The following is a 20,033-nucleotide window of genomic DNA, read 5'->3' on the forward strand; positions in this document are numbered from 1 at the left end:
CATTCATTATTTAAAAACTAGCAGCTATATTTTAAAAATGAATTCTGTGACTCACTGGGAGCCAGTGTAGGGATCAGAGAATGGGTGTGAAAAGTTCAGTTTTTTAGCTCTAGTTAGAAAACTGGCAGCTTCACTCTGGATGAGCTGAAGCTGTCTGATATGTTTTTGTAAAATAACCGTTGCAGTAGTCTAACCTGCTGAAGATAAATGCATGGGTGAGTTTTTCTAGGTATTTTTTGGACAGGCATCTTCTGATTCTGGCTATGTTTTGAGATAGTAGACTTTGCTATGGACTTGATATGACTATTAAAGGTCTAAATCGATAATAATAGCAAGATTTCTGCCTTAACTTTTCATTTTCAGTGAAAGGGAGTCATGGGGAGTGCTAACTTCAGCCCTTTATTCTTGTACCAAAGACAGTTATCTCCATTTTGTCTTTATTTAGTGGAAGGAGTTTTGGCACATCCAATAGTTGATACACTCCTGATCAAAATTTTAAGACCAGTTGAGAAATTGCAAGAATTTACATTTTGCACTGTTGGATCTTAAGAAGGTTCTAAATAGAGCTTCAAAATGCAAAAAGAAGAAATGGGAGTGAGACAAAAAAAAAAAAAAAATGAGTAAGCAATTTATTGCAAACAACCATTAAACTGAAACAGGCTGTTCATCAGCTGATCAAAAGTTTAAGACCACTGCCTTTAAAAGCCCAAATCTTTGCAAAAATGTGGATTCAGTGTCATTTTCTGTCAGGCATCCACACTGTCATGACCTCCTGATGGCAAAGGCAAAAAAGCTTTCTCTCCTTGAACACGGTCGGATTGTTGAGCTGCATAAGCAAGGCCCAACAACAAGGCCCTCACAGCATGCCATTGCTGCTGAGGTTGGACGCAATAAGACAGTCATTTTTAACTTCTTAAAAGATCCTCAGCCAGTTTACTCAATTTTTTTTTTGTCTCACTCCCATTTCTTCCTTTTGCATTTTGAAGCTCTACTTAGAACCTTCTTAAGATCCAACAGTGCAAAATGTAAATTCTTGCAATTTCTCAACTGGTCTTAAAATTTTGACCAGGAGTGTATGTTAGTGAGTTTTTATAGCTAAAATTAAACATACTGTGGTTGTAGAGAGTTAAAAAAATACAAGGTTGAGTCTGAGAAGTACAAACTGAGTGAGACAGCAATGTGCAATTAATTTCAATTAATTCCAGCAGGTAAGAAGTTGCATTTTGAATTCAATGGTCAAAAGAAAGTCTTGAAACCTGATTCGAAGAAACAGATTTAAGATTTTAAAGGAGGTGAATGAGAGTTAGACTTGAAAGTTTTCACCACAGCCGTTTTGAAATAAAAATGGCTGGTAAACAGAGGTGTTGGACTCAATGACGTTAATTAAGATGCTGCAGCTCCAGTCCAAATGTCTGCTGTGAAAGGCTATAGAGTGAAAAGAATGAGTGTGTGATAAATATGTACATGGTATCACAAAGATATTGCCATCACTGGATGGAGGAGAGATAGCTGAACATTTGTGTCGGGCATTTTTTTTTGTGTGTCTGTGTCGGTGTTAATCTTTCATGGTGTGGGAATGGTGACAGTTCAAAGACATGTGGCCATACTGTCAGCAAGAGAGCATCTTTTTCTTGCTCCAAAATCTAAAATTAGGAGTGGTATGGCTTCAAAACAGTGGACGTAAATGCAGATTAGAGGAAATTGCATTATAAAAAGGGTTACAATTAGTACTACAAGTAGTGAGTTGGAGTTTTTATGGTCGAAAGCACATGGTTGAATGAAGAAAAAGAGTTAAAAAATACAAGGTTGAGTCTGAGCAGCATAATGTGAGTAAGACAGCAATGTGCAATTAATTTCAATTAATTCCAGTGGGGAAGAAGTTGCATGGACTGAATCAAGTGGACAAAAGAAGGTTTAAAAGTTTCTGTGTGAGTGTGTGTGTGTGTGTGTGTGTGTGTAGGCGAGGCCGCAGTCTCTTACAGAGAAAGTAGAGGAACACTAATCGTCTCTGACCAAAAGGAATATTCCACTGCATGTCCCATCAACCCCACGGCGCTATGGGAAATTACATTACTGTTCAGGAAGGCAGGAAGGCACCATCCATCTAACCTATATGGAGACAGCAGGGATCTCAGCTGGTGCATACGTCTGTGTGTGTGTGTGTGTGTGTGCGTGCGTGCATGCGTGCGTGCACGAGTGTCATGGGAGTCAGTCTGCTGATTATATATATAATAAAGAATGAAATAAAATAGAATATTGTATGTTGGCACCACCGAGATCATATCTTGATTTTTTCACCTTCCTGTATCCTCTGTCTGTTTGCTCAGCAGATCAAGTCAGTCTCTCACCTTCGGCTAATTCTCACACCCTGCTGATGAATTCGACAGGGCGGCACCGTTGTGCTGTAAATCACATAAGCCAGAGACTATACAGTAGATATCATATTTTTATGCTCACTCAGCAGCTTTCATTTTTGTTTAATTTCCCTTCAGACAAACTGGGAAATGAAGGGCGGTTTAGTCGGGAATCTTCTTTTTTTTTTGCCCTTTATGGTGCAATTGTTCTAAATACAAGCATGATTTGTTTAATCCACCTGTGAAAGGAACATGAGGAAGTAAGCGTCCTGCTTTATTGTGCACTGTAAACACGTAAAATGACCTGTCACTTTGACCTGTCACCCTGTCACTTCCTCGTGGTGTGTCACCCACGGGTGATCCAGTTGCTTCCCACGTCTTCGTGAAGCGTCTTTCTCTCTCTCTGTAACCCTCGGTGTGGGAACGCAGCCGGCATCATAAGTGTCGCCGCCGTCATTGCCGCCGCCGCCGCCGCCGCTCCCGTCCTCCCTGGCTCACTGCGGCTGCTGAGCTGTTTGTTTAGGAATCTGGGCCCGAAAATTGTATTCCATCGACCATGCTCGCTATCAACACACAATTATCTGGGTTAATCATGTGGAACTGTGGCAAATTCACCTGGGGCTCAGGAACTAATGACATTCGCGTCTGGCCCTGCTTTAGTGAAATGGCCCCAGCACCTGCAGCAGGAACACGGAGATTGCCAAAGAAAATTTGGTCTCATTTCGTCCTCCTCGCCCCCTTCACCCCCACCCTTTCCCTCCTTTCCCCTCCCCCACTTTTCTCTTCATCCTCCCCTCGCCGCCATCACCCTCCCCTCTTTCCAATCTCCCTCTCTTCCGCATCCCTCGCTCCCTCTCCCTCTCTCTCTTTCACTCTCTCTCCATTTCCATCCCACTTTGCCCTTAAATTTGTTAATCTACCTCTTTCAGGTTTACTTCTCTGTTCCTGTCCTCCTTTCTTTTGTCGTTTCCTGGCTCGATGACCCACAGTCGCCATGCAAGCAAGCAGCTACACACCCCCACGCTCACAGCTGGGGCCAGGACGAATATCAATCTCCACGCCGGCTTGTATAATCATCACATTCCCACTGCTGAGCATCGCTGCTTGTGCAACACCTGAACGGTAGACGGTGCAAAGTGAGGATATGGAAGACAAAGATGATGATGATGATGATGATGAAATCTCGCGGCGAATTTGTGACGACGCATGCCTTAAGTCCCGGACAGACAGTGACTTGTGTTCTCGCTGTATAATTAAGGGAGTGATTGAGTTCAGGCAGTGAGGTATTGATGTTCGCTCTCATTTTTTTTTCTGTCACTTACTTTCTCTCACTTTCTTCCACCTTGTCTTTCCGTCTTTCCCTCTCACACTCAGTCATTTCCACTAACTTAGGGGAAGTAGAGGAACTCAGTGCTCATAATTATACATCAATACAAACATATGTTTCCCAATCACAGATGCCATCCATGTGTGAAATGGAGGTCTCATTATTTGTGAAGGGGAGGGGCTCTGGCTACCACCCACGCCGGTCACACCGACTGTGTAATACACCTCTTCTGGTGATAATCTGAAGCAGGGGAGGCGACAAGGTAGGAGCGGTTTTGCATGCTGAGCATATATCGGATTTTGGATTCTATCTCCCAACAATCCTCATTTGATGTGAGGTGCGAATGAAATTCCTCCCTCCTTGGGGAATGGGTGGTCAATGTAGCTGGATTTCTCATTTGACAGGACAGTAGACGAGGAGCTGGAGACATTTTGGTGTCTTTCAGGATGGACTTATCCACCTCAGTCCTGTTTTCTCCTCTGATCAATGGTCAGGCCGAGAAGCTAAAACTTACCTTTACAGAGACTCGAGGAGGTCAGCAGAGGGCTTCATGGCAGCTTATTTAGACAAAATCAAATATCATGACATCTTTGACTGAATACCTCAATATTGTGATATCAGTAATGCAACAATATTCTAGGAATGACTATTTGTGCTTTCATTAGATACTAACACACAAAAGATTTGATAAACAATCTCAAAGCGATGCAAAAATCATTAGCCAATTGTCATTATGACAGTTGATGTAATACTAATATAACCCAGCCTGACTGTAAATTATTGACACTGGTGTTTGTCCTGTCTTATCTGCTCACCTCACTCACATTTTGCTTCTTGGACCAACTATTACTCATCAAATTCCTTTAACTGAAACCCTGTATATTCATGCAATTTACCTACACCGTGTTCACACTTGGTTTTAATCCCTTACCACTCCATTTTGGTGGGCAGGGTGCAGGGGACCTTCAGGGGAAAATCGAAGGTCAACAGTAGACGCCAAAAAGAAGTGAATCTGAAAGCTGGGATCCTGAAGATTGATTTGAGATGCAGCACGGCACTGTGTGTCAAGTTATTATAGTCAAATCTGTAATAAACATCGTGTTTTGGTTATACACCTGTTTATTTATTCATTTAGAGTGTATTGGGGTTGGAACACTATGATTGCAGCATATGATGGCCATTCCCCTGGTCAAATATGTGTCATAAGTTGTTGCATCAATTTGAGAAAAATGGACAAAAATCCTTCCAAAATGCCACATTAGATCACCAAGACCTTGAGGAACACCACAGAAAAAAATCATGCTTTGACTTGGTATTAACAACTAGATTTGAAATTCAGAGATTTCTGTAAGAATTGAATTTTTCTGCAATTTGATGGCGAATATTCTGTTCTGGAAATTGCACAGAAACTCACCATAATTGTCAATATACCTCGGAAAAACCATACATCCTCGGGATACCTTAGGTCTCTGTTTTGTGGTTATAAAGTTTCATTAGGCTGTGATTACCCTAGAGGTCACAACATGTCATTTTAAACAGTGACACTAAGTTATACACTAAGTTTTTCCCTCACCAAAATTTAGCTCCACTTGCTGTCAACCTAGCATAACATACTTGACATCAGTCGATTCCTTGGGTCGCCTAGTTTCATACAATATCAGTATCTTCATAGCTGCTTTAAGACTGATCCTTCTACATGACTTGGCCTTCCGGCAGGCTGTCAGTGTGTTAAAGGGTTTGAACATCCATCTTAGGCCACCCAGTCACTGAAGTGGATGGCACAAAGTACAGGTGTTAAAACAGGGTTCAATGCATCTTGGAAAAGCACTGTGATCTGATCAAACCACCTTTGGAGATTGCATTGCATTGCATTTGTACTGTGAATGCTAATGTGTTCAAATGTGTCCGCAACAATATCCCAGAGCTACCCTCATTGCTTTGTGGAGGGAATCAGCCTTTGATAGAGTAAATAAAGCTCATTTTGCAGTGAGATGGTGGTGTCTGCTTCATCTGGTAATCCAAAAATAGAGTGCTTGGGCACAACAAGTTCATGAGTGGGCCAGAGATAGGGAATCAAACAGGTGGGGAATACTGGGAAGATAGTGACAGCAGAGATGGGGACTCAAGTCATTGCGACTTGGACTCGAGTCGACTCGAGTCGCTGTTTTAATGACTTGTGACTTGACTTGGCAAAAAAATAAAAAACTTGAGACTCGACTTGGACTTGAGACACGATGACTTGAATGACTTGAATGACTTGATTGTTGCTCATTTCATGTTTTCAGTTTGAATATAAAATATAAAATAAATATCTCTAGCCTGTAATGACTTGCCCAAGAAAAAATTACTTGGGACTTACTTGAGACTTGAAGGTTAAGACTTGAGACTTACTTGAGAGTCGCACATGGGTGACTTGATCCCATCTCTGAGTGACAGCATGGAATATACAGTAGAGGTGAAGAAGAAGGAGGGATGGGAGGAAGTTGGAGTAAGGTACAGAGGAATCAAAGTAAGAAAACTGTTGGGAAGAAGTAATTCTGATGGATCTGAGGTGGATCATAAGTTTCATCACAAGTCATTGGAGATCGATTTGAGAGCCTAAGCTGTCCACTTGTGATTGGAGACATTTAGTAATACCAGAGTGAACAGAGCCTAAGTGAAATTCTGGTGTTAAACTCTCCATACAAAAAAGGGTAAGTCCTCACTGTGAGATCTTTCACGTCTCTCGTCGGTCTCCGTTTGGTATAAAGCATCACAGACTGGCTGGGTTGGTAGACGCAAACGTGATGTGCGCAGTTCACTGACGTCACTCTACAGGATTTCTGGGTATTGAAGTTTAAAGTTTGCGAACAGTTACCTCTCACCACCATTTTGGGCCACAGACGTACCAAGTTGCCTTTAGTGCAGCTTTAATTATAGCCATCTACACTTGTGCCACACGTATGCATGCATGTGTTTGTACATAGAGACATATTTACGTACATGGAGTTTATTCAAGGCCATAATTGTTGGGGGTAATTGAAAAATTCTCTCCAAAATAATCAAATTTAAAGCTTAAGAATGCATTCGAGCCCACATAAGGAGCAACATCAGCACGCACACACACACAAGGGGAGCTGTGTCTTGTTGCTTTGGAGTCCGTGACATGGTTTAACAGTCTCACAGGATCCATAAAACGCCCCCGAAGGCTTCGTATAATCTCTCCTTTTTTCCTGCTTAATAGGAGATAATACAAGTACGCGCCCCGATGAATCAATATGCAACAGCAGCTTTAGTTTGATAATTAATACCAGCGTCGGAAATAGATTTGTGATTTGGCAGGGCAGGTCTCAGACTGATATGACTCTGGTCTCTCTCTCTCTTCCTCTCTCTCTCTCTCTCTCTCTCAACAGCCAAAGTCCCCGTTCCACTCTGTATCCACATCCCATTGAACTAATCTCATTCTTTTTTTTTTTCAATAGCGCTAATTCTTTGACTAAAGCCTGTTATCTCATTAAAAGGGCCCGCGATGGGATTCGATGGCATCCTGACATCTGTATTCATTCCCCTCGAAATTAGTCCTGACACAAATTTAATGAAAAAAACACTCGGAACAGTGGAGATTAGACGTCATGCCAAGTATCACAGAAGGGAGAGGGGGGAAGAAAAATCATCTGTTTAGTTTTGGTTACATTTTTGGAAGGGTGGATTAACACTGTTCCTTTTGCACCAGTAGCAGTCACTCCCTTTTTTTGACTGTTGAGGTCTATTGGCCTGCCTCTTTGCTTGGTTGTTTTCCTCCTTTACCCTCGATCCATAAGTCGGATTGAGAGATTGAGGAGTACACGACTTCCCTAATGGTATTTTAAGGGCGGCTGCAACACCCAAGCGGTAATTCAATATCAAAATGCTCTTGAGGTAAGAAACGAGGGAGGCGAGACAAAGAGACGCACCCCTGGCCTCTTGCAGATAAACCTACAAACCCAACAAACTGAGGAAGAGGACGCTGAAAAGGAAGTGGATTCCCTCTCCGATCGGCAGCCACCCAACTTCCCACCCCACCCCTCGCCTCCCGCTCCTCTTGTTCCACCACCATCGCCCTCCTCCCCTCCCATCACCCTCGTCAAAAGCCTGTGTCGGTTGCAGCGCTGATAATTCCCTCTGTTTGAAAAAAAAAAAAGAGAGAGATGAAAGCGTTCATGGATGAAAGAAACTTGGATTTAATCTTTCTCTCCGTCTCTCGCTCTCTCTTCCAGTACACGGTGCTGATCATTTTCTTCAGGAAAAGGGAGAGAGAGAGAGAGAGAGAGAGAGAGAGAGAGAGAGAGAGAGAGAGAGATGGGAACGAAATAGAAACAGGAGCATAAGCCCATTTGGAGCTATGAGGGCCAGATGAGGAGGAGTGGAGGAGGTTGGGGACTAGTTCAATAGAATCAGTTTACCCTTCCAAATGTACACACACACTGACCTGATGAAATAGTGGCCCGGAGAGAGAGAGAGAGAGCGAGAGAGGAGTGAGTGCAGATGATGGAGAGAGCGGGCAGATAAAGAAAAGCCATCGTTTCGTCCGCCTGCCTCATTCGGCCCTCGCCACGATAAGGCCCCTCGCTCTCCAGGTATCTGTAGTCACGAGGTGAGGGCCCTGTCATAAAGGAGCAAGGAGGGAGAGATGGAGATATACAGATTGGCAGGACAGACTCAGAGGAACGACAGAATAAGAAGACAGGCGTTGGTGAGGTTTTTTTTTTTTTTTTTTACACTGCTATCTTCTCTGCTATCATCGCCCCTGCTACCCACTCACCAGGCCAGGCTGCTGTGTCCTTTGGGGAGGAAATCCATTTTGAACCAAGCTGGTGCAGCACATCTGCTGGCTACAATATAAGCAGCTGCTTGTTGATCTGTTGGATCCTCATTAAAGCTGCAAAAAGGCAAGACTTTTATTTATGTAAAAAATACACCAGTCTTGGGGTGGTGACCAAGGGGTTTGACGCAGCCACATTAGAGATTGTTGGAAACAAAATGACCAAGACAAGCAAACTGAGTTTCTGAACATACAAATTGGCTGTCTCAAAAGAACAGATAGGATTTGGTGTGATTTGTGCCGTTTATGACTGGAAGCAGATACTGGCTTAGCATAAAAGTCATTGATGTGGACATGTTTTTGGTTCAAATGGACTAAGGGGCTAAATTTTGGTAGCTTTAGCAATCAAAAATGTATATCCAGGTGAGGAAAGGTTAGGTTTAGGCATACAAACTACTTAGTTAAGGTTAGGGAAGGGTTGGATTGAGGCACAAAGCCACTTGGTTAAGTTTAGGGCAAGGCTTGGTTTAGGCAGAAAAAATAGAAACTGGACATGGTCTCACTCTATTGAAACAAATGCTGGTCTTGCCTCAGACTCAAACCTGGTTGCCTAAATGAAAGTGTTGACCCATCCACCATCCCACCAGTCTCCCTAATGCGGACTTTGTGGCTCTATATACTCCATGATACATCGTACAGGCAGGAAATGTACTACCAATCGAAATATATTATTTTTAAGGTCATGCTGACTCTCACGAAACACAATGGACAATTTGTGTCAGTGCACATGAATCTATAGATTACATCTTCATGACTATAGCACAAACCTCCGTGAGACCGGGCTGAGTAAACATGTGAAATGTGAGTGTTTTGTCCTTCTTGACATGCAAAGTTTTGGGATGTGCTACTTTTTCTCCTTTTTGAATATGCTCATCGGATTTTTGGTTCATTTTTGATGCACCTCCAAAGCCCCTACAGAGGTGTCCCAGAGGTGTCCCATTATTGCTAACTGAGATATACCCAAATTACACTTTATGGACTGACAATAAATCTTCTCTGCACACAGAAAGTAACAAATGAAAGGTGAAAATAAGACAAACTGGATGCAACATCAATCATATTGCATCTGTAGTCCTGTTTCATATGTTTCAGTGATCACAGATCATCCAGGCTGATAAATCTAACATGATGTGTGCAGATTACTGACACCATGTCGCATGATTTACGGCTGGTGAAGTTGAGATATTTCAAACAGTTACTTCTCACTGCCGTTTGGAGCCGCCACAGTGCAGACTGAGTCGCATCGTGCAGCTTTCACCTGCGTGAAAATGGCCAGATTGAGGGGAGAGAGAGGACAGGGCGCCGAGCCACAGACCTCATTATCCACCGCTGAATGGCCTGAACAGATGAAATGGAAGGTGGAATAAGCAGAGGACAAAGGGTAGGAGAAGAGGGGAGGAAAGGTGAGAGAGGAGCATCCGACGATAGGGACATGGAAAATGGAAGAAGCTATACTCGATCTTTTATTTTGCTCAACCCCTTCATCAAATCAGGAGGAGAAGCTTCTATTCTATTCTCTGATGTCCTGTGAACATACTGTGTCATTGCAATATTCATCATATCACTTTCTCTCTCTTTTTTCTCCCTCATTCTAGGTTGCTTCATTTAGATATTGACCTGCAGTAATCAAATATGAAAACTCGAAGAAATGTTGCACATGCAGACTGTAGTTTAGACAACTCCCAGTCCTAAATTAAATTTCCAAATTTGCTTCCACAGTCGCAGCTGTAAGGCCGCGAAGACAGGCGAGTCTCGGCCCAGCCACCCACCATTCTGGACTTATTGTGGAGTTGTTAGGCGCATCGCAGGCCCGAGGACACCGGCGTCCTCCCAGGGGGGCGGAGGTAGTAGTAGCGATGGTGTGGGGGAGTTGGATTTTATAGCCTGCAGCTCCGAAGCCCCACTTTGCCAGCCGGGGCAAGGAGCCATATGGCAGTCAACCGTGGCTCGGACCAGTGCTGGCTCATATGTATGGAAAACACAAGGTCTGAAGAGAGAAGTCACAGGGGGTCAGACTAGTCAGAGTGGCAGCCCGAGGTCCTGGTGCAGGTTAGAAGGTCTTGGTTCAGGAGAAGAGGCTAATTTCTTCTACTTGGCTGAGCAAAGGCCTGAATAATTGCGCCTCCTGGGCTGGCCTCTGGGTAATGTGGAGGTAGAGCAGAGCATACCAACATGAAGGGCAAGTGGAGGGGGGGGGGGTGTTCAGGAGAGGTGCTGGGATCACAGCAAATGGCTACGAAAGAAATTCCTCCTCATTAAATTTGTTGTACAATATCAAGAGGCTGAAACATCCTTACAGTGTTATTTGTGTGCTTTGCCCTGCATAATCTTGAATGGTAGCAATATATGCTGACATTCACTGGAATCTTCCTTTTCTGTTCATTACGGCCGTGTATGGCAGCAACATCAATAGTAATTCACTGGGATGTAGCATTACTTACATGCAGATGATGTGCTGCACCTTAAAATGTCTAAGTTTGCAGCAGCTTATCCGATAATGAGTTTCATAAAATGGGTTGCAACCTTTACATTTGAAAATTGCTATGCAAAAAAATAAGAAAATTACTAGAGTTTCTTTTTAATTGAATATTTGAATAAACAAAATGAACAGAGAAGTTTAAGAAAAGGAAATTTGAAAAAGAGAAATACTATCAAACAATACTAAAAATCTTAAAAAAGAGCTAGAGAATAAAGTTTCATATCATAGCAGGAAGACATGGACTCATCAATCCAATATTCTAAAGAAGGCAGATATCTGCCAGGTACATAAACTGAGAAATTGTTCTAATTGTCATGTGAATCTTTGGTTTAAGACAGATTCAATTCACGATTCAGTCACTGGATTTGGGAATATTTTTTTTCTTTTTTGGAACAATTCAGTCAATGTAAAATGATGCTTCAAGTCGACTTGATTCAGCACTTTCAGCCATAAATTTATATCCATTAAATAATCATGAGTAATAATGTAAGACAATCCATTTTTGTATGAAATATGAAAAAAAAATCAGGCAATAGATTTGTATATTACTTATTTCACAAAAAGAAAAGAAATCCTAAAAAAAAAAAGGTGCAGTTCATAGTTTTCTGGTTCATCACAACATAAATCACAAAGCCTTCCGTTCAAAGCGTTTCATATCGATTTAGGCCAAAGTCAGAGCAATTCCTTCTGTGTGTTTCTTGTAGCACGTAGATGCAGCTGAATCAATGTATATATCAGTGTTTGAATGCAACAAATGAATCCGTACACCCCTGGTTGCTACATAAATTCTCTTATAGTAAAGGCTGAACTTGAAAGTAAAATATCTTTGTTTAAAAAAAAAAAAAAAAAAGCAAGGGTGCACCGTGTTGCTTCTTGGTATGTCTTTTTTGGCCCTGTAGTAATTGCAGTGGACATTTCTATCTCCAGAGGACAAAGACCAGTGTGATGATGTGATGCAAACGACCGCTGCTGGCGTTGGCGGTGTGTTTGTGCACGGCCGGGAGTACAAAGCTGACAGTTACAACAGCAGCGCACGCTCAAGTGGAGTAATGAATCTGCCACCGTCCTGCTTTCAAGAGGGAGAAAAAGCAAAGATTGAAACCAAGCGATATGACTGAACCTTCATTAGGAAATAAAGCTCACCCTTTAAACCGGCGGCTGCCTTGGCTGGGTGGCGGCGGTGTGACGAGGGAGAGGAGGTGACAGAGATGTTTAAATGCAGTGAGGGCCAGGGAAGTGAATGTGACATGCTCAGGTGTAATTATACTCACCTAGTTCACAGCGGAGATTAAGAGGAGAAGGGATGGAGGAGAGGAGGAGCGTCAGACATGAAAGAATATAGGAAGAGTCGCTGATTTTCTCCATTTCTCCCCTTCCTCCCTCCTTCTCTCTCTTTTGTCACTGTATCAGCTCAAGATCTCACTCCAGTTTGCCTTTTCCAATTATCAAGGTGTGACTGTGGGCTTTACCCCTCCTCCAGTATGAAGTTAACTATACAGAACTAGACAAAAAATGAACTAATTTTCTTTGTTTGGCAGGGGGAAAACAGCTGAATTAATTATCACTTACAGATTTCTCTCCTCTGACTCTGCACTGCAGGCATAATCTAATACGAACATTGCAACTTTGCATTTTGCCGGGATGTTGTCGGACATCATTGCGAGGATGCTCCCTCAGATAATGTGATTTATTGGGGTTGGGGAGAAAAAAACAAAAAAACAAAAACAAAAAAAACCCCACTGATGCTGCTTGCACACGTTTTCACCCACGGTATCCTGAGACAACACTGTCCTCTAGTGGGATTTGTGTGTTTTACACGCAGGCTGACAGGCCCCTGAAGTGGCCCTGCTGTCAGAAAATAGATCATGACAGTCTAATTTATTATCTCTGTCCCTGCGACCCGATCTGTCAGAGCTGCAGCCTGATGTCCGGATGACAGGCAGCCGCAGTCACACTCCCATCATCGCAGCCCTTTAAAACACACCGGCAGCCTCTTTCCTCCACTTTGTCCAAGTTGATCGATCAGTTCTAATAAAAAGAGGAAGTGGTGTTTGAAATAACTGCAGTGGAACCTATTAAATACTCGAGTGATCAACTGAAAATTAACTCAACCAATAATCCCTACTGGTCAAAATGTCAATATGTAATGGCAATATGTAAAATCTGAGAGATCAAATGTCAATCAAACAGTGTGGGCGGGACTGTGGGATCTTTCTGCCTGGATTTTCCAAAGATGGTGAATAAAAGCAAAGCTAGTTAGTGAGAGCCTGGCAGCATCTACCTGATGTCACTGTCCCAGGATCATTTGCTGCAGTGGCAGTGGAGTGGGCCCAATAGCAGCTGCATGCTCATTTAAACATTCATTTGTTAAACTGGGTGTTATTTCTTCTTTAGTGAGACTTGAGAGTTTGTTTCAGAGAAGCTTGAAATTAGTTAAAGGCAGACTGTGCAGTTTCAGATGGGGTAAAGAAAGATGAATGACACTCAAGTTCAAAAGAATTGAACTCGGAAATGCCTCAGGAGTTCAGAACAAGTCATTTACCCTGTCATAACCCCAAATATAAGAGCATTTCACTCCATTGTTCATGTTTATGTGTACAAGATAGGCATTTAAAAGTGATATTAATTCGAGGGGTTATTAGTCTTTTATTCTTCCTTCTTTTCCCTCTCTTCCCTCTTTTCTTCTTCCTTCTCATTTCAAATTGCACAGTAATGTTCACAGTAAAGTTACTCTCCTAACAAATTCCAGTCTTCTAATACATGATCTTTTTTATGTTTATTCATTGCAACACTGACTTTTTTGTTCAGTGCATGGACTGCACTTACAGTTCTGCCCGGCTCGTCTGCTGTGTCTGCTCTGCGTGCTTCCTGCCTGGCGATTGCTATTAAGAAAGGCACCATCTTGCCTTTTATCGACTATCTTTGCTATCACTGCTCATGCAAACTACTACTCTGGTTACTCCTAACAAAGTAGACACATCACAACCTTGTGAAACAAGGGACTTTTCACCAGGAAAACCTACAAGACACTAAGTGTTTAGGACAGAAAATCATGCAGCTTTCGCGAACAATAAACAGCTTAATTCACTATTGTGTTGGTACACCAAGTGGCAGAAATTGGCAGAAAAAAAAACAACAACATTTATTTACATGAGCATGTCATGTCCACTTGAAGTTAAAGCTTACATCAGTTCACCAACTGTTAGAATAAGCATGAGCCATAGCATCAGTCACCTACATATATATATATATGTATATATATATATTTTTACTTAAGCAGAACTCCTGATCTGAATTGTCCAGCTGGTTCCAGATCCACACTTGCGCTCAAACAGTCTTCACATATGAGCCAAGAGTGACACCAACTCCAGCAAAATCTGTGACTGATTAAAAAAACAAAAAGGCAAACTGGATCCTCTACATTTCAGAGAGTCACTCATAACCTTCAGGTAATGAAAGGTCATCTGATGAGCTCCTTTTCGTCGGCACCATCTGAGGTGTGTTGCGTCCCACCAAGACAAAGAGCAGGCCGGCCAGCAGGAAGAAGAAGACCGCCACCGGAGCCAGGAGGAAGGAGGGGCCGTGCTGCACTTGGAGGTGGAAGGAGGGGCAGCTGGAGGCTCTCTGGCGGAGGGAGAACTGCTCCAGAGTGTCCAGGACCTGGATCCACATCACATACATCACCAGCACCGCCAGCAGGCACAGGCCTAAAAGGACGAGGGTCAGAGGAAACACTGGCGCTCTTATTGTGCTCCATCTTAACACGTCATTTAGTCTCATATGCACTGTTAAAATCTGCTTTTTCTTCAAGCAAGGTTAAAAATCTGCCAGTGGGATGAGATCACCCCACTTGTTTCCAGAATTTTCTTGAATTAGGTGTCATTTTCTTGATCCGAGTGGACTGGTCTGCCTTAATGAAACATTTGAAACGCGGGATTTTTTCCCTCCCTCAATAGTTTTACGGGGGAAAAAAAAGTTTAATATTGAATATGAGACTAAATGGCTTCTGTTACATTTTGTGCAATGTATCATTAATATAATTGCAACTAGTCAACAGCAACATATAATGCATATACTGTATCTCATATTCTTATCTTGCATACACCTCTATAAACCATGGTTTCCCCTGAGGTAACATTAAAAAATGATTATACTAATTTCTCTTTAATTGGTAATATTGGCCTTAATGACAAAATTTTGGATTCAGAAAGTGCATTATGTGAAGCATTAGTTTTATTTTGTCTTTTAGGAAATGGCATTTGTCTGTTTGGCAAATGAACTCTTCAGATATAACCCCAATCCTGCTGCTGCCCCAAAATTAGAAATCTGGATTTCCAGCACGTTAATTTTGCTCCATTGTTAAAGCACAAAACTTCTTATTGCTTCCTTAAGGGCAAATCCACAGTTAAGCCGATGAATGCTGCAGTAGCTGCCGATGTTTGTATGGGTATTTCCCTGCTGATGTATTTTGGCAGAGGCTTGCAGTAAAAAATCATTTTAAATCAGTATCATCTGTCAAATATTGTCAGCATTGTCTTTGGTTGCGTTGTCCCGAGCAGGATAACGCGCAGCGAGGTCGTCATCATCGCACTGGAAGCCCCGAGAAGAAGCTGCGTCACTGGGTCTTGCATCACACAGCTTATTTTTCAACGGTATTTTGCAACCAGAACTCAACGTCCATTATTCATCACATACTGGGGTGGATATTCAGCAAGACTGATTGATGATGACAGACGGGGATCAGTGAGTAATGGTTTGGCAGCTGTGACAAAAGGCACCAGGTACGCCAAGAGACAGGGTTTTGGCAGGTTGATGGGTCAAGGATGTTTGGAAGACTGTTCTCCAAAGCTTTCCAACAATTGTCTTGCTAGAATGGAGATGGTAGTTCCTGCTACCCTTCTTCATCCGTTTTCACACGCATTCGTTGTTAAACATGCAAACGTGAACGTGGCAAGTGATGCGGCTACTGATTAGACAAAATATACATCCTCATTTGTGCCACTCAAGTCATGACAGCTGTCATCATATCAGGCATCAGGATTGGCCTTCTAGTGTCGACGAATATAAATTGGCCTCCCATGGATGTAACATTTGGATTTGTACTGTTTCCTCAAAGAGAGAAAGTGTGCAAGAAGATGCTGCACAGTAGGAAAGTAACTCAAACATGGAGAAAACATGGGAAAAAGAAATAACTCCAGAGAAAGGAAAAAGGGGTTCTTTGAGGTGTAGGACACTAAAAAGCACCCAACTGCCTGAGAACTTAGGCCACATAAAACTAAAAAAGGACAAATGAAAGCGGGGAAAAACACAAACACAAAGATAAGTTGCCCACACAGAGGGTGAGACGGGTGGTGTCTCCTCCTCAAACACACAGCAACTGAACATGAACTCAGGCTGACTGAGGCTTTTTGAAGGCTCCGCTCAGCTGCAGCCAATATCAGCTAATGAGCAGCCCAGGCCAGCAGCACGCTCACACACCTAACCAACTCCAAATGAACCATACGCTGCAAAAATGGTCCTCCTTGATTTGTTTTTATTAGCCAAAAAAAAGAGATGTGTCATTTCAGTTCCAGTAAAATGCTGCTTGGAAAAGACTTTTCCAGGTTGGGCTCATGGGAATGTCTTTCAGTTGTAAAATGCATGATAAAACGCTGAGAGAGTCATGGAATCGTCAGATGAGGTCATTGGCCATGCCTTAATTTCAGTTATAATTAATATTGAATTGTGGTTAGTAAAGTAAAACATGTCACTGAAGGTCAGCTGCATGGAAAACCTGTGTTAATGCAAAATTCAAAGTTTTATCATTGGGTGATAAGTGTAATCATTATTGTATGAACTTGTCTGGCATTAGATTGAATGTAACAAGCATTTATTTTAATGAAAAATTCTGGATTATAGCTTTAAGATGAACTTTTGTTTCGGACAGAAGCTCAGAACACTTTAAAAGTAAGCATCTGTTTGAGGTATGGCCTGAAAATGTACACATCTCATCCCTCTAGCACATTTGCAAACTATACCTACCACCACAAAGCTGAAGAGCCCCGCCCACTTTGTAGAGCTTGGGATTGGCCAGTGGGGCCGCGCAGACGACAACAAATCCACCAACCATGACCGCGGCCACGCCTGCCATGAGGAAGATGCTCCAGAAGGTTCTAAACACTGAGAGAGGAGGCGGTATGGGTGTTGGTATCTGTGAAAGATCTTAACTTAATACTTATTTGAAGTATACTAAAAAAATCAATACTGACCAATAGCAGAGTCAGGCTCAGACGGTTGTCTGGGTACATTGTGGGGCTCCAGAGTGCTGATTCGCTCATAAACAGGAAATGGGAAGAGGAAGGCAGGCCGGCAGACTTTTGACGGTATCTGATGAGCTGCATGGAAAAGCCGTCATGTTAAATCTTCTGCTGTTTTCCTAAGCAGATATTGTGTGTAGCGGCACGCTGCAAAAAAATCGTCATTTTACGTCATTTAGTGTCATATTCAGTGTTAAAATCTTTTTTTTTTCCTTCAACTAAATGCAAAAATCTGCCAGTGGGACGAGATAATCAACTTGTTTCGAGAAGTGTCTTTAGTCACTAAATGACTGAATGACTTGCTACAATGGAGATTTTTTTGTGCACCACATCTTTTGAAACAACTGTGCGGTATCGGTCCTTACGGTTCCAAAGGTCCCATACAGAGTAATCATCAGACTTGGCGATGAAAGAGCACCGCCAGAACAGACCCTCATGGAAGAACCTCACACCATCCGCTGCCTGTCGAAAACAAATTGTGGTCAACAGGTTAACGTAAAATAAACTCAGAAAAATGAATGTCCTCTTTTAAAATCTCCATGGGCCCAAAAGTGCAAGAGATGACCTATGAAATCCAGCGGTGAAAAAAAGTTTTGCAAAATCACTCCATAAAAGTTCAAGTCCTGCATGTACAATGTTCCTTCAGTAAAAGTATAAAGTATTATGAGTAAAATGCAGTAAAGTATGAAAAGAGAAGTATCCATAGTGAAGAATGGTTAAATTATTGATGCATTAACCTGTAAGAAGTATTTTAATGTTGTAGCTCTACCTGCTCCATGCCCTGATGCTTAGTTTACATGGGAAAGCTTCTTCTGCAAAGTAACTTGTAACTCCAGCTGTCAGATAAATGTAGTGCAGGGACAAGTACAGCATTTCCCACTGAAATATAGAGCAGGAAAAGTAGAAAGTCCCACTAAATGAGATGCCAGTATCTTAACATTATACTTCAACACAGCACTATTTGGATGAAATGAAATCTTTAGGTAGTGCATGGTATAATGCATGGCAGCCCTTTAACAATTTGCTGTAACGCAGTCAGGAGAAATCTTGTATTCAGTTTAAGCAATTTGTGGAATAGGAATGACATGGAAGGATAACTTTAAGTTTCGCTGGTGACCTACAGTTAGGGAGGGAGTGTATAAATCTTCCTGTTCAAGTACACAGATACAGATATTAACAGGTGGGAGACTTTCAATAGCACGCAGCAGATTGCATCCAATGAATACGAGTCGAGTCCTGACCTGAACCCAAGCCTATTCATGGAGTGTGTGACTACATAAACAACTTTTTAAAAAATCGCCATTTTAAGACATTTGGTCTCAATCGTGTGTTTCTTCAAACAGGATTAAAAAAAAATCTGCCGGTAGGGCAGTAAGATAATCCACTTGTTTCAGGATTTTTTTTTTTCTGGGAACAAGTGTAAATACATTGAAACAAGGCAGAAATTGTATCGAGAAAATTACACTTTATTCAGGATAATTCTGGAAATAAGAAGAAAAACCAGACTCATATCCTGAACATGGTGCTAAAGGACTTTAGATGAAGATCTTTGTGGTGTAAGATTCAGTAACAGTTGGTGGAGGTACTGATGGCGGATAAATGTACCTTGCAGTTCTCCCCTGGCTTGTTTTCATGCTGGCTACCCAAACATTTCAGGTCATTCAAGGCTGCAGTGGAAAACAATTGGGCCGAATCTCTTAAGGGTAAATGCAAATACCTCGGTCTTGCTTTTCCCATGACTCAGGCCACTTCCTCCGTTCCCCAGTACGCTCCTGTCCTCTGGCAAGCCGCAGGACTCAGAGGCCAGCAGCCAGTACTCCGTCCCGCAGGAGAGCAGCATGGACAGAAATCCTATCGTCCCGAAGAACAGAGCCAGGAAGAGGAGCACCTTCAGCCTCTCAGCAGGAGACATTTCTGCCACTGGCAATCAATAGTCCTATCATCTATCTGCCCTGCATTTCCTGCCTGTCAATTCTGTTTCTCATTGCTTCGTAGCTTTTTTTCAATCTGTTTGTCATGGCCTGTCTTTGCTTAAGCACAAATGCATATAATATTGTAGTTCAGCCTGTTGAAAAGATGTAAAATAAATCCTCATCTACTCTAAAAAGGCGTGATCCTGTGCAAAGCATGGCTAAACGTCCGCTGGTCTTCTACTACAAAATGTAAATGACAGCCACAGTCCAGACAGGCTGCTAAGGAGGAATTCCCATGCCAAAACTGGCCAACCGGGTGTGTTTGTGTGCTTGAAAATAAATGCTGGCATCATGTGCTGGTGACTGCGAGGGATTTGGTTACAGAGGTTTTTGCTCACACCAAAATAGCAGCTCCAAACTAAGAATAGATGTCATGTTGGACGCAGAGGGTAAAGTAGAGTAGATTTTTGTATATTGTGGCTCAACAAGAAACATAGCACCTTATATCAAATATTGAATTCTGAATTTTAAGACACCGGATTCAAAAAAATGTCAAGTAAATAAAAACCCTGACAATTTAAAAATTCCGACTGTCAAAATGTGAAATTCCTTGACTTTACCATGACAAACATGACACCATGACAAAGCATTGAACTTCTATGACTTAAAAAGCCTAAAAATATTAGTTTCCTTTATATTTTTGCAGGTGTACTCTCTTCTAATGTGTTTGATATAAATTAGTGACAGAATATAGAACACTCTATGCTATTGGACCCTCTGCATTTTTTTTGTAATGTAGGGTGACAAAATTCCATGACATTCCA

The 20,033-nt window shown here is 42.1% G+C and overlaps 1 protein-coding gene across 1 annotated transcript; it reads right to left on the reverse strand.

Annotated features, from left to right (window-relative positions):
* Window positions 1-14,303: 14,303 nt before the first annotated feature.
* On the reverse strand, window positions 14,304-19,208 carry LOC115375824 (transmembrane protein 182-like). The gene is made up of 5 exons (XM_030075394.1): window positions 19,014-19,208; window positions 17,662-17,758; window positions 17,249-17,374; window positions 17,022-17,159; window positions 14,304-14,707 (listed from the first exon to the last, which is right to left on the reverse strand). The coding sequence occupies exons 1-5, from the start codon at window positions 19,206-19,208 to the stop codon at window positions 14,433-14,435; spliced, it is 831 nt and encodes a 276-aa protein (XP_029931254.1). The 3' UTR covers window positions 14,304-14,432.
* Between the last annotated feature and the right edge of the window lie 825 nt (window positions 19,209-20,033).

The sequence above is a fragment of the Myripristis murdjan genome, chromosome 2, assembly GCF_902150065.1.
Source record: "Myripristis murdjan chromosome 2, fMyrMur1.1, whole genome shotgun sequence".
Lineage (NCBI taxonomy): Eukaryota > Metazoa > Chordata > Actinopteri > Holocentriformes > Holocentridae > Myripristis > Myripristis murdjan.

Bases quoted from the DNA above. Each gene is read 5' to 3' on its own strand.
- LOC115375824 (XM_030075394.1), bottom strand. From the start codon at position 19,208: ATGTCTCCTGCTGAGAGGCTGAAGGTGCTCCTCTTCCTGGCTCTGTTC. The intron at 17,759-19,013 runs GTATTTGCATTT...TGTTTTCGACAG, and splicing joins ATGGGAAAAGCAAGACCGAG to GCAGCGGATGGTGTGAGGTT. The intron at 14,708-17,021 runs GTAGGTATAGTT...TCGTCCTTTTAG, and splicing joins GGCTCTTCAGCTTTGTGGTG to GCCTGTGCCTGCTGGCGGTG.